The sequence below is a fragment of the Salminus brasiliensis genome, chromosome 15, assembly GCF_030463535.1.
Source record: "Salminus brasiliensis chromosome 15, fSalBra1.hap2, whole genome shotgun sequence".
Lineage (NCBI taxonomy): Eukaryota > Metazoa > Chordata > Actinopteri > Characiformes > Bryconidae > Salminus > Salminus brasiliensis.
In genome coordinates, this window is record NC_132892.1 from 9,311,258 (window position 1) to 9,324,670 (window position 13,413).

The 13,413-nt window shown below is 45.2% G+C and overlaps 1 protein-coding gene across 2 annotated transcripts in view; it reads left to right on the forward strand.

The window, feature by feature from the left end:
- Window positions 1-13,413, forward strand: part of rasa3 (RAS p21 protein activator 3) — an 86,286-nt gene continuing 72,873 nt past the window's right edge. For both annotated transcript variants that reach the window (XM_072656796.1, XM_072656797.1), the window contains exon 1: window positions 1-183. In XM_072656796.1, the coding sequence (XP_072512897.1) occupies window positions 129-183 (55 nt within the window). In that variant the 5' untranslated portion in view covers window positions 1-128. The remainder of the gene's footprint in view (window positions 184-13,413) is intronic.

The window sequence follows — 13,413 nt, forward strand, 5'->3', positions numbered from 1 at the left end:
TTTCGCTGTGGCTTCGGGAGTAGCGAGCGGAGAAGACTGCCTGGAACAGACGGGGACGTTACGCCGCGCAGAGTCCGAGAGACGGCGAAGGAGCCTAAAAGGGAACAAGACCTTCGGTGGCTGCAAGCATGGCGGTCGAAGAGGAAGGTCTTCGAGTTTTCCAGAGCGTCAAAATAAAAATAGGTAAGCGCTCGAGGGGTGAATATGCCTCCAATGGCTCGTCTCGAGCGTTGGCGCGCAAGCGTATTTTTCCACATTCTGATTCGAATTAAGGTCCAAATGCTTTCATGTGAAGCCCGTTTCGCATTCGAATTGATGCTGTTCCGTCCCGGGCGCGTTCAGCACCATTGTGTTTCCACATGTGGATTATGTTTACGGCACAGAAAGCCTGAACGTGGTCTCGCAGGCTGGACTATGTAAAGCGGCTAAATCCTTACATGGGGGGTTGATGGCTAACAGCATGGGTCTGTTGGGTGCTGCGCGTCCAGATGTTGGCACCACTTTCCTCTGTATGTTCCTCCAGTCCCGTGTTGCCTGTGAACCGTGCTCGTTCATACTCCTCCTAATGCTCTTTCTCCTGGTTCTTGCCCACATGGACTGCAGCCTCGATAGACTTGCTTAGTTTGCCACACACCAGTACATCAGAGGAGTGGATTATGCTCTGGGATCATAACAGAAAAGGGCACCAATGCAGCAGTTCCTGCTTTGGCACCCAGACTCCTGAGCTGAAAGGTCAGGATGATGTCCACCCCAATCTGGATTCCAGATGATCGGAGGGGCTCCTTTTGCTTCATCAGCCTGAGACCCAGCTGTGCCACCCACTCAGACCGCTGACACGTAGGCATGCTTGAATTTTATAGAAAAATTCCTCGGTTCCATTCCCAAAGTGTCCTCACATTGCAGGCGTGCAAAGGCGACAGCACACTGCACAAGCCACCCACAGGGTCTATCTAATCTTGCTGTGCAGGTGGGGTACACTGTTGTGGTGAATGCTCCAGTACAGGCTTGTGCTGGATGAGTGTACCGCAAGACCACACATTGCAAAGCCACGTGTTTCGTCCTGTGCATGACACGAGGCGTCAAAACACTGCGTGTCTTTCTTCGCTCTGGCGGCTTCTAGATGCAGGAGATCTTCAAGTAGGTGGAAGTGTCACTGGCAGGGAACGTCCCATGGACACTTGGACTGTGATTTGTATTCGGCGGTAAATGGTGTCTTAGCTTTAGCCTCTTAAGCTCTGACAGTTATCATGACCTATGGGTTATTAGTCAGTAATGATGTTGGAACAGTGCATACTGGCAGGGTTGAGTTATCATGGAGTCGTAAGACAAATCGTTGTTACATTCCAATAACAAAGAAAACGGACTTCCAGGTGGATAACACCAGCAGCGATGCATCAATACTGCAGGTTTCTCCAAGTTACTAATCCAGCGTATTTGGAAACAGAATGCTTTCAGTGATTTTCTGATTAAATATCTAAAAATACTTCTAGTTTCAACCTAATTTCACTATAGGCAAAAGACTGCCATGGTCCAAGTTGGCCATTAAATTATAAATATGTCAAATATAATCATCTAGCACTCAATACTGTGGTCTGTTGCTATCTCGCGAAGCTATCTGTGTTGAGAAGTTGTGGACTGTCTTGATAATGTGCTCCCTCCATTTCTAACAGACATCTGCTCTGGCTAGCATTGCGCTGAGTGATGTGGCACAGGGGGGGCCACCCTCTCCATGAATGGATGTATGGCTTTGCCGGGGATTGATCTCGCAACCTCTTGATGTCAGGGCCAAAGCTTAGATAGCTACTAGAGTTAGATTACCAGAGTTTGCTAACATGCCAACATGCAAGCATACTAACTAAACCCCAGATCTTGCGGCACAAAGGTGACTTAAATGTGGAGCCAGTCGGCGGATCCCTTAGTTATTAAGCCCTCCCACCAAACGGTTCTGTAGCCCCCAAGTCTGGTTAGCTTCTTACAAAAAATGCTCGGCCTGGTTTGTAAGCGCTCCGTGCCGAACTGAACGATGCTTGGAAGAAACGCTCTGTCCTGTGGTAGAAAAGGGGACTTTCAGTACGTACTTAGACAATACCTAAACCCGATCCATTATATACTGTGGTGTATTTAGCATCGAGATGCCTACTAGTCTTATTGTATTGGAGAGATGCTGTGAAATTACAAATGTGAGACATTGCTTGTGGTAGGGGTGTGACAATCTTCACACCATTGTGATGTCACAATGGAACCCCAGAGAATTAGCATCGTAGTAATTGATCTAAATCAGCGCATCGTTTAAACATCAAAGGTTTTAAACAACCAGCACCAGTTACATACAACCTGAACCACTCCAGCAGCGTTCATGCGGTCTGCAGCACTCCCCCCGACTCCCCCCTCAGGGTTTTATTGGTATATTATGCAACAACTGGACACAGCCTTCAACTTCTTTCTTCACATTCTGATTGAAATATATTGATCTATTGAGTATCGAAACAATTAACCCCCCCCCCCCAAGTATACAGTGTGCAGAATATGACATTGATGGTGCAAGATGGTAATACCAGTGTTATGATGAGATGCGAATGATCTCTCAGGTGTATTACTAGATCACTTGTGTCTCATTTGTTCTGGCTTCCCCAGGTGTTGCAGAATCATAGATGTCATGTTAAACAGCATCATTTGCATTAGCATGCTGACCAAGACAGGAAGTAAACAGCATGTGCGGCTGAAATCTCGTTGCTTGTGGTTAATGTTATTGCACATTTGTGAGGCACACCCTTTTCAGGGGAAACTCTTCACTTACAGAACTTGATGTGCACGTCTGTTCCCATGCCCATGCCAGTCTGCAGCCGGCTGGCTTTAAGGATCGCCTGATCGTGATTTGCATGAAGTAACTGATATTTGTGTATTTGCTTGCTTAGACCAGATAACTAGACTGTAGGGTGATTATTTGCAGCACATGGAGTCCCAGGACATGACAAGTGCAGTGTTTGCTAAGGAAACTTTGTAGGTGGGGCACTGTGTCACCTCTAAAGCCATAGGCACCTCAGTCAGTTGTTTTAAATGAGCTATCTTGGCATTATATGACATTAGAATAAATATGAATAAACATAAATACAGTCAGAATAATCAAATAAGTAGTTTGATAGGAACAAAACACAGGCTTTGCTCCAGATTTCTCTTTTGCCTCGTCTACACCCGGCCACTTCATGTGAACATAGTGTCTGGATTGTATCTTTATGAGATTGTATCCACATGCATTCACACTTCAGTTAGACTGAAATCTGATTGCTGAGTGGGAAGGAATATGCAAATCCTCTCTTTATGCAGCAACCAGATGTTTATCCGATCAGCCTCTTCCTGGGCTGAGCTAAAGATGGTTACTGTCTTGAAATGGGCTGTTTTCCATGCCGTCGTGCATGATTTTACACGCTGTCGTCCTCCATGATTCATTTTCTCACAGCCAGGCATCACAAATCCTCTCTGCCAATGCAAAACAGCTTATTCTGCCATTGACCCGTTTGGTGTTTGGTGGACATGGTGACATATTGGCAATTTAACAAGTAACAAACAGGAGCTTCTTCTCAAGCTGGTCACCAGCCTGGTCACACACTGCTGTGGGATTGCATCCCATTCTTCAGCCAGCATTTGTTGCAAGTCAGACAACGTGGTTGTGTTGGTCACTCTGGCACGAACAGCATGCACAAGCTGATCTTACAGCTGTTCACTGGGGTTGAGGTCAGGACTGCTGGCAGGCCATTCCATCCTTTCCACTCCCAAATTCTGGAGGTAGTCCCTGATAAACCACACTCTGTGGGGGCGAGCGTCGTCATCTTGGAGGATAGAGTCCGGTCCCAGACTGTGGAGATATGGGATTGCCATTGGTTGCCACCAGAGCAAACGGGCCTCCTGGCAGCCCGATGAGACCGGAGATGGGCTGCGTGCAGCCTGTTCCGGACAGCCTGGGCAGAGAGGCGTCGGCCATATCGTCCTGCAAACTTTGACTGCACATCTGTAGAAGATAGCCTATGGTACCCAGGTGCTGACAGGCTGAGGAAACGTCTTGGGGTGTGTATCTTCGCCCACTTCACGGCCTGTCTTTGACATCCCTATTATATGTGACCTTGTCCTTCAATCAGGCACCTTACTGGCAGCACCTGGCAGAGAAGATTTGGCATATTGTTCATGGGTGCAACCCACATACTCAGCTCTGCTGCTCATCCCGCAAATGCATGTTCCTTACAAATGTGGCACCTTTTAAAGGGGAAATTAAAAGGCTTTCCTACGGTATAAGATTTATTGCCAAGAAGCATTGTTACAACATGATCTACCCATGAAGAAATGATCTACCCAACACGAATTTCCTTACTTCTTGTGCTAAGTTTGGCTAAACAAACATTGAAACACATTGAAATGTATGTAATTTGGATTGATTCTAATATTGGTGTTTTTATCATAACAGTAATTACAAATTTATTATTCCTGCCTATGTCTGCACACCACCCTGTTAAGCGAAAACAGCGAAATACAGTACATGTAGGCCTACGGTGTGTTTCCATCCGGTTCTGGCCGCACACAAGAAAATCTCAGGGCCGGCTCACGCTGTCTGCTTACTCTTCCACCAGGAAGAGGAGGGTGGTGGATTGTTTTGCTACGTATACGGAGTTCTCTGCCTTGTTTCCTGAGGGCGCCCATGTCTGGAGGAAGCTCCTCGGGTTCAGGAGCTTCTGGCGGGGAGGAAACAGGAAAGTGCTTCAGATCACTTCCTGATTGGCTGAATGGACTACAAAGCCGCTCGGTGCTCCTTGTTTTCTGTGTTCCTGGGAAGTACTGGACTAACGCAAACCAGATGGAAGTGCAGCTTGCCTTTCAAACACAGTCCAGACGCTCTGCCACTGTTTCCACGTTTCACTCGGCTCCCAAGATCCTAAAAGTCCTAAATATCTCTGCAGACAGCAGAGAGGAACCAAGCAGTGGGGCACGAGGTTTGTGGAGGAGCACAGGAAGTGTTAGGAACATGAGGAGCCGGGCAGAAGAGACAAGGGGGAGGCTCGAACTGCAGGGTGCCAGAATGAAGTCACTCACCCCACCACTTCAGGAGGAGAAGCGAGGCATTTCAAGTGGCGGAAGTGTTCTCAGCTTCCACAAGGCCTCCCCTGGCAGCTGGCCAACAGAGTTTCCCCAAAACCTCCAGTGGCTGTTGTTGAGGGGGGGGCGAGGAGGAGGGGCGTGACCCGACCCTCAAAGAGAAGTGTCGTTTCCCATAAGATTGGTAATGCTGATGCCATCTCACTGGGGAAATGACAACAATGCCCCCCTTTTGGAAAAGTTCATAACTGTAGTGTTGCTCATCAGACGTCGTCAGAAAAGCTGGTTTTATTCCCAGAAGTCCGTGCTTTCTCCGTGTCTCCATGAAAAACAAAGCTCAGTACAACACAAGTTTCAAATAAACACACAAATTGAATATGTGCAGAAGATACACTACATGGACAAAAGTATTGGGACACCTACTCATTGTTTCTTCCGCAATCAAGATTTCTAAGAAAGACTTTATCCTGCTTTTGTTTGGAGTAACTGTCTCTACTGTCCAGGGTAGGCTTCCCACTAAGTTTAGGAGCATTGCTGTGAGGAATTGATTGCATTCAGCGACAAGAGCGTTAGTGAGGTCAGGATGTTGGATGATCCCAAAAGTATTCAGTGGAGCATCGTCTATCATTCCAGACAACACAGTTCTTCCACTGTTCCACAGCTCAATGCTGGGGGGCTTTATACCCCTCTAGGCCATGCCTGGCCAATAGATTCATAGTTATCTCCTCCAGAGAGTCCTACTCTATTGGGAGTACTATCCTACCAGGAATAGAAAAGCTGTGTGTGTGCAGTAGCATATCTGTGTCAGGAATGGGTGCAGCCTAAAGTAACTGAATGCATTCGTTAAAAGGGGTGTCCACAAACATTTGGATATACAGTGTGTCTGCTTTTACATTTCGGTTCATGCGGTACTGAAATTGCTTACTGCAAACAGTTTACAAACATGTCCATCCAGTAAAAATGTCCATCCAGGGACTCACTCAGTGGTACTCACTCACCTTGAAAGAAGAGTGTAGTCAGTCCTGTCCACCAATTAATGACCTGGTCCAGGTGGAATCGCCTAGTTCTTATCAGGCCTTGCACTCCTATCAGTCTGCACTCCATGTCCCACCTTGAACCTTCACTCGAGCAAGAATAATGGGTTCTCAATGAAACACCCTCTATAAATAGGGACGAATAAGGGCCTTAGTAGCAAACAGACCTTTCATCCTCGCAAAGTCTGTTGAGCCTTTCGGATATAGCTTCGCAGGCTCATTAAAGCGGCGTCATACTGACATGGGTTAGGGTGCTAAGACTGCAGTAAGCGAGCCGGAGCCAGGCAGAGGCCAAGCGGATGTCCCGTAATGCTGACACCCTGAGCTTAATGCTCATGTGCAGTGGACAGCGGCATTGCACAACAGGTTATAGGTGTTGCTCAGCATTTAGCAAGACGACATCCAGAAGTGTGAAATGACTGTAGGGCATGCAGCTAACTGAAAGGGAAAGTCAGATAAGAGGAGGGCCAGCACCAGTGCGCACACAGGCTGTGGTTTGGTGAGCTATTTCTGCCCTCACAGGCCAAGCAGAAACTTTTGCAGTGTGCAGTCCCCAGATTTCAAATATGCTTCAGTTCTGAATCATAACCTGACTGTAGAACATAAACACAGCTATTGCAAATAAGACAATACAGCTATAACACTAAAACCTCCTGCCTAAGATTGTGTAGGGCCCCCTCTGCAAGACCTCTGAAGGTGTCCTGTGGTATCTAGCACCAAGACAGTCCCTTAAGTCCTGTACACTGCAAGGTGGAGCCCACCATGGATTGTGGCAATGAGCATTGGGTGCCCAGTTTACTATTTGTTCTTCCTCAGAGCACTTTTGGTAATTACTGACCATTACATACCGGAAACACCCCACAAGGCCTGGAGATGTGTTGGACATGCTCTGACCCTTTGACAGATGCCGCAGTGGATAAAGAGATGATGTTATTCTCTTCATCAGTAAGTGGTTTTAATGTAATGGTGAAAGTGAGAATGTGAATGCAGGTATTTAAAGTGTAGCTTTGAATATTAGCTCTACTGAATGGCTCTTCTAGACTCAAGCAGGATTCCTTTTAGTCTTGAGAACCAGCACAGAACAAAATTCTAGACCTTTGCTATGAACTGACATTTGATTTGTGTTGTTAAGTGGTTCAGAACTTCAAGTTCCTGGTGTAGGGTATAAATGGCACCGGAGAAGTAAACGCTTTAAAGACCTGCACATGTTTCCGAATGCTCTCGAGACTGGAAACAATCACCACTCCGCTCTAAGCTGCAGTGAAATTGCCCTAGTTTCAGTCTTCAGCCCTGATGAAACTGAAACTACCTTCGCACCTTCTCTGTGAAGTACCTCCTTTCCTTGATGGTTCTACCAGTGCAAGGAACTTTATGAATGAAGAGGGCATCTGGACAGAGTCTCTCTCTCGGTCTCCCTTCCTCTCTCCCTCTCTGCCTCTGTATCCATTTCAGACATACAGCTCTGCTAGCAGAGCATATTACCTCCCCCATCTCCCCAGCACCCCGTCATTAGGTTTCACCATCTCAGCTCTGTAAAGAAATGCTATCTGACACATGAGACCCACTTCCTGTTTTGATCCTCCGAGTTGTTGGTGGCGGACTGGGCTGGCATGAAAGCTTCCTTGGGTCTTTTTAACACATGGCCTTCCTCCCTGTTAAAGCCAGGAGGTTGACCCTCGGAGGTTGAGCCAGCATCGGATTGCTGTGTACAGATACAGTGACTCATGAACTTTGTGGATAGCAGAAACATAGCATTAGCTGGCCCCGCTGACCCTGAGAGATCAGCCATGCATCCTAAAGCTCAGAGCACTGTAAAAAGCACTGTTGTTAGTGTAATCGTTCAGACGTATGCAAAGTCATTTAGAGTGGTGTGGTGAGAAATGGGGATTTGTTGAGAAACCGAGATGTGGATTCCCTTGTAGTGGTGGTAGAAAGCAGGGGTGTGATGTGTATAAAACGAATTAACTTTTGTATTTACCATCCAAAATGAATCAATTGAACCTAAATGAATCTGTGAATCTGACAATTGTTCTTAATATTGTGTCAGAATCTCATAAAGACTGGACCAAAAAAAATGCTCCAAAATGACTTGGAATACAATCTTTTTACATTGACTTCAGTTTTGTAAAGCTGCCATTTTTGAGGTACAAGGGTTTTGCGTGACAGTTATCATATGTAACGGTAAGGGACAGTGATAAAATAGTGGTAAATCCAAAAATAACATTATCGGCGTATCATACAATGTGTGGACATGACCTCAATCATTTTGCCCTTCGTTTTTACATAGCGAGGGGAGCCCATTACCGTTAATGAGCTGGTATATTGGCTTTGTTCAAAAGCAGTGGTTTTATTTTATTTATGTTTTATTTATTCAGTATTTTTAAATATTGTTTATATTTCAATATCCTTGTCAGTTCACTCATTACAAATAACCTTTTAATTAAAATGACTGCATTTTCTGCTCAGAACTACTCTAGTTTATCAAATTCCAACAAGAGACGTGAATAAAACTAAAAACCTTTGATCAAAACATGGTCCAATTCATGCAGAGATCTCAATTCTGTTAATATGGACATATTTAAAGAGCCTAGGATTTCTTGAAAACAACATCTGGCATTGGTGACTTCTTTATGTCTTTACACAAACAAGTAAACAAGTAGTTTACTTTAGTAATTTTTATATTATTAAAGGTATGTCCAAAAATTCAAAACATCCAGCATAATTGCCCAAGGGTCCTAAAAGTCAAATAACAGAAAAAAGGTTATTTGTACAGACTACCAAAGTATGATATTTTGACATTTCTGTTGTAATTGTACTCCAATGCTATTATAGTATCATAATATCAGTGGCATAAAATTGTCTTAAAATCTCAGTAATATTGTTTATTACAGTCATCTCTGGGATAATATATTGTCCAAAATAAAAAGTTATTAGGCCACATCTACAAAATACTGATTTTTACTGAGGTTTTAGGCCAAAACTTATTCTATAACAATATATATATTTACTTTTTGGGCATCTGGTTCGTCCCATCACCCCACACTGTGATTTTTTCTAACTAATAATGCAGACATAAAAAAAGGTGCAATCCCCTCCTTGAAGAGCAGATGCTTCTGGCTGAAGATTTGTTGTAGCAGCCATACAAGCACAACCGAAGTTCACTGCAGTATTTGTTTGGCTATCAGTGGTGCCTGTGAGCTCGATCGAGCTGCAGTAGCTGAAACGTGTTACTCTGGCTATATTTGGGCATCGTGTCCCTGCTCTTAGCTCTTCTGCATGGAGTCATATAATCAGCCTGACAGGATGTCTTACACATTTTCCTGTCCTTGCTGTCTCACAAGTCAGTGAAGAGAACGGATAAGTCGGAACGAGCGAGTCTCTGCTGACCAGCTGCCGCAACTCCCTTCGGAGCTGAGGACACATAGCCACAAGTCATCTCCGTGGTCCATGAGGTCTTTAGCCAGAGATGAGAGTGGTTATTATCAAGCAGATTAAAGAGCACCAGGGGACAGTGCCCATGAACCGAGCTGTCGCAATGATGGATGCTCCTCCTCCCCAACAACCGCCCCCCCGGGCAACAGAGTAGAACAAAGCACCCATGTGTGTCGAGTGTCCTTCCCTAATAGTCTTGTGGTCTGTGGCACTCACAGCAGTTGGTTATAGAGGTAACAGTAAAGGGACAGTTGGCAAACATGGTCATGGTCATCATAGGTGCTGTCATTCATAACCTGGGAGATTTACATGCATGGTATTTACGGTCCCGAGCTGCTTACGTACTACGTCATGTTAGAGAAGTAGCTGAATGAAACCTTAAGGGTTTGCACTCTACTCGTTTAGATCTAATGCAATAAAACATCATTTCCAGTGATCACTGACCAGTGCAGCAGCTCGACCAGTCACTGGTCCGAAAAGGTACGATCACATCACACCAGTTCACTCCAGAATTCAGTGTAAAGGTTTATTGTGGGGGTTTAAAGCACTAAATGGGCTGCCTCCTGCTTATATAGCTGAACTTTCTCAGTTACTTACACATTCAAGAAATAGCCTCAGGCTCTGCTGACCAGCTCCTTCCGAGAGTTTCCTGGTGACCAAGCTCTCTCAGTGTCTGAACAGGCTCCTGATTGAGATTCCACATGCTCCCTCCTTACTAACTTAAAACACAAGTATATTGGTTAGCTTTTGCAAACAGCTGAATCTTGTGCAATGGGAATTTTACGGTGTTATTAATGTGTTATAGAGGATTTCACTTACTCACGTACTGACCCCAGATGCAGTCGATCAGTCACATTTATGTATAGTAAATTTATGCCTTGATCTTTATTTATTTGTAGCTACAAGCTACTCAAAATGATCCTAAATCCCACCATTTAGCTCAGAGGAGAAGTTTATTTACTATTTCCCACGGTGCTGAACAGGTTGAAATCATTGGCAAAACACTGCCTCAAGTGTCTTACTGTTATATAATGGTTGAAACTTGGTGCTTTAATACACAGTATCACAGTATAATTGATAAATGTGGTCATATATACGTATATGCTGCCTATTTGACTAATGGATTTGCTCCGGCCCTGGTTTTCGCTGTATATATAGCGATTCAGGCCTCATACAGGGTCCTAAACCAGTAGACTCGTCTTCGGAACATACTAAAGCAGGCCTGCAGACAATAAACATCGTACTGTGTCACAGTGTACTTGGAAACAGACCAAGACCAACCTACTCAGGTGGTCTCGGTTCGCTTATTGGGTGCGCACCAGTACTTGCACAGCAAGGTTGGCACTTGCTCTAACAAGCCATGCTAACGCAATAGGTGCACCATGGTTCGCTGTCAGCAGACCAAGCCTGCCAAGTCTGAGCACACCTTAAAAGTCATTGCTCAGACCAGGACGCTTAATTTCTTATCCAGTTTGTCGCCATATTTAAGCAGGGAAATCAGCTGCCGTGTTTACGGGCAGATATTTCCTCCAATCTGATTGAATTCATTCTGATTTTAGATTCGGACTGAGGTGTTTATATGTACTCTCTACTCAACGATCTGATAAACCTCTGTTTACATGCACATTACAAGGAATCTGATTCAAAATAGTGCTCATGTGTGGCACGTGTACCATTTAGTGTACATGTAACCATGTTTTCAGTTGGTGTGTTTATGTATTTATTTTCTATTGCTTCACAATGATGGTGGGCTCACAGAAATGTACTTCACTTATTACAGAAGGGGCGAGAGGAAGTTGTCATGCCCTGCAGCATCTCGAGGAGAATGAGCTGGATGCCAGTCCCACCGCAGTTGATACGAATCCCCGAACCATTCAAGCAGTACGCAGAAAAGACTGGTGGAAAAGAATCAGGGTCATGATTCATGATTCACGAATCACGATTAATGCATCTTGATGAAAGATTAGAACAGACTGTAACGGTACGTGTCCACTCTCCACTTCCAGTGTCCACTGCGAAATGTGCAGTGGACACGAACCGACTGGGGATGGAATCGGATACAGCCGTTTACACTGGATACACTGTTATGTATTCTTTTTTTAAATGCATTATATAAAGCATTACCCACCTCGTTCAGTCAGATGAAAATTGGACTTGAAATGGCCTCAATCAGACTAGTCAGTTCCGACTAAAGTGTATACACGGATGCATTCTATTCAGATTAAGATTCCAATTAGTCCGAATTTTAATGGTTAATCAGGCTGCACTTAACGTTGCTATTGTGGAGTGCGCTGAACTTTCTAGGAGAACCCTGGTTCAGACAAAAGTCGCGTAAGAATAATAGAGCGGCCATCTGGAGCGCTCAGTTTTGTTTGTTGTTGTGCATTTTTACGTAACAGCGTCATACAGAAACCACAGGAGCGCAGCTATTATTACCACTCTGCGGTTTGAGGCAGGAGCAAGATTTAGCCATGCCGTTTGCACAATGCTTAATGGTGCAACACACTTATTAGCCTTGTAGCTTAAGTGCTTCGCTTCTTCGCTTTACTGGGGATTAAAGGGACGTTAGGTGTACATTAGGTGTCTTGAGGCGCTGTTCCCTTCACGTTAGCTATGTATGACCTCTGCTATTTGACCTGAGTTGCTGCTGGGACGACTTGGCGCAGTTGGCTTTGGGCTGCTTTGGCTTTTCCATGTGAAAGCCCTCCTCCTCTTCAGTCCAGTAACTTTGCTGTTCAGTGCCTTTTAAACTACATCTTGGATGCTGCCCGAAATTCCTTTTGTACTATCTCATTTCCTGCTACAGCTCTCTCTCTCTCTCTCTCTCTCGCTCCCTCTCTCTCTCTTTGCAGTTTTCTTGGGCCTGCTCTCATGTCCCCCCTCCTTCTCTATCATTCCTCCACCCCTCAACTGTCTTTCTGCCCAACCATCCCATCCCAACCCAATCTCCCCCCCCCTCCCTTCTCCGCCCTTCTTCTTCTGAGGTGGTTGCAGTTGGCTTTGGGATTTCCCAGCTTTAGTGTAGGGTTGAAGGGGTAGGGGGGGGTGGGTGGGTGGTACTACTTGACTGAAAAGCGTGGTGGTCCAGAAACTATTAAAGGAAAACTACAAAAAGGAAACATGTGGTGCACGGTACCCATGCATTTCCTTGTGTGTTTATAGATACAGTTAGCTCGAGAGCATGAGGGCCATTAGGGAAGTATATGCTTCCATATCCACGTCAGTGTTTTTGTTAGTAAAATTAGGGCAGCGAGTTCTGTGTGTGCACAAACCCCCCCAAGTAATGTAACACACACACTCCAGGCCAAGCCATAACTCTGCAGGGAAACAAGACTCCCTGGTTTTTTACCCATTCATTTCTTTATTTAGCATGAGAACATCGTCTTCCCTTTTTTCTCTCACTTATCCGCTTGCTAGCGCTGCTGTGCTGTCCATCTTGTGTGTAGAGGTGGGCAGTACCATCATTTTATCGCTGAAGGGGTCATGGTTTGGTTCACAAAATGGCAACAAAGACCCCAGAGGCTAGGCTTCGCTTCGATTCGGACCCGAGCAAACCAACTCGCACTACTGTCTGTTCAAAATTAATGAAGGGGAATGGAGTGTTTCCCCCTGGTTCGGTTTCGCTACACATAGGGGAAAATCTACTCGCACCAAAATGCATCACAACAAACCATTATTGGTCAGACCTGTCTAGGGCGGGAGCAGGAAAGTAAACACAGGAAGAAGGTCCTGTGTTCTGATTGCTGTGCAGTTTATCATGGAGTAACGGCAGAGTTGGCATTAGTAATGATCTGGACAGTATACCTGGCTAAGACCTGGCTATGGAAGCTGTTTAGCTCAAACGTGTGGAGGGCCGCTGATATTT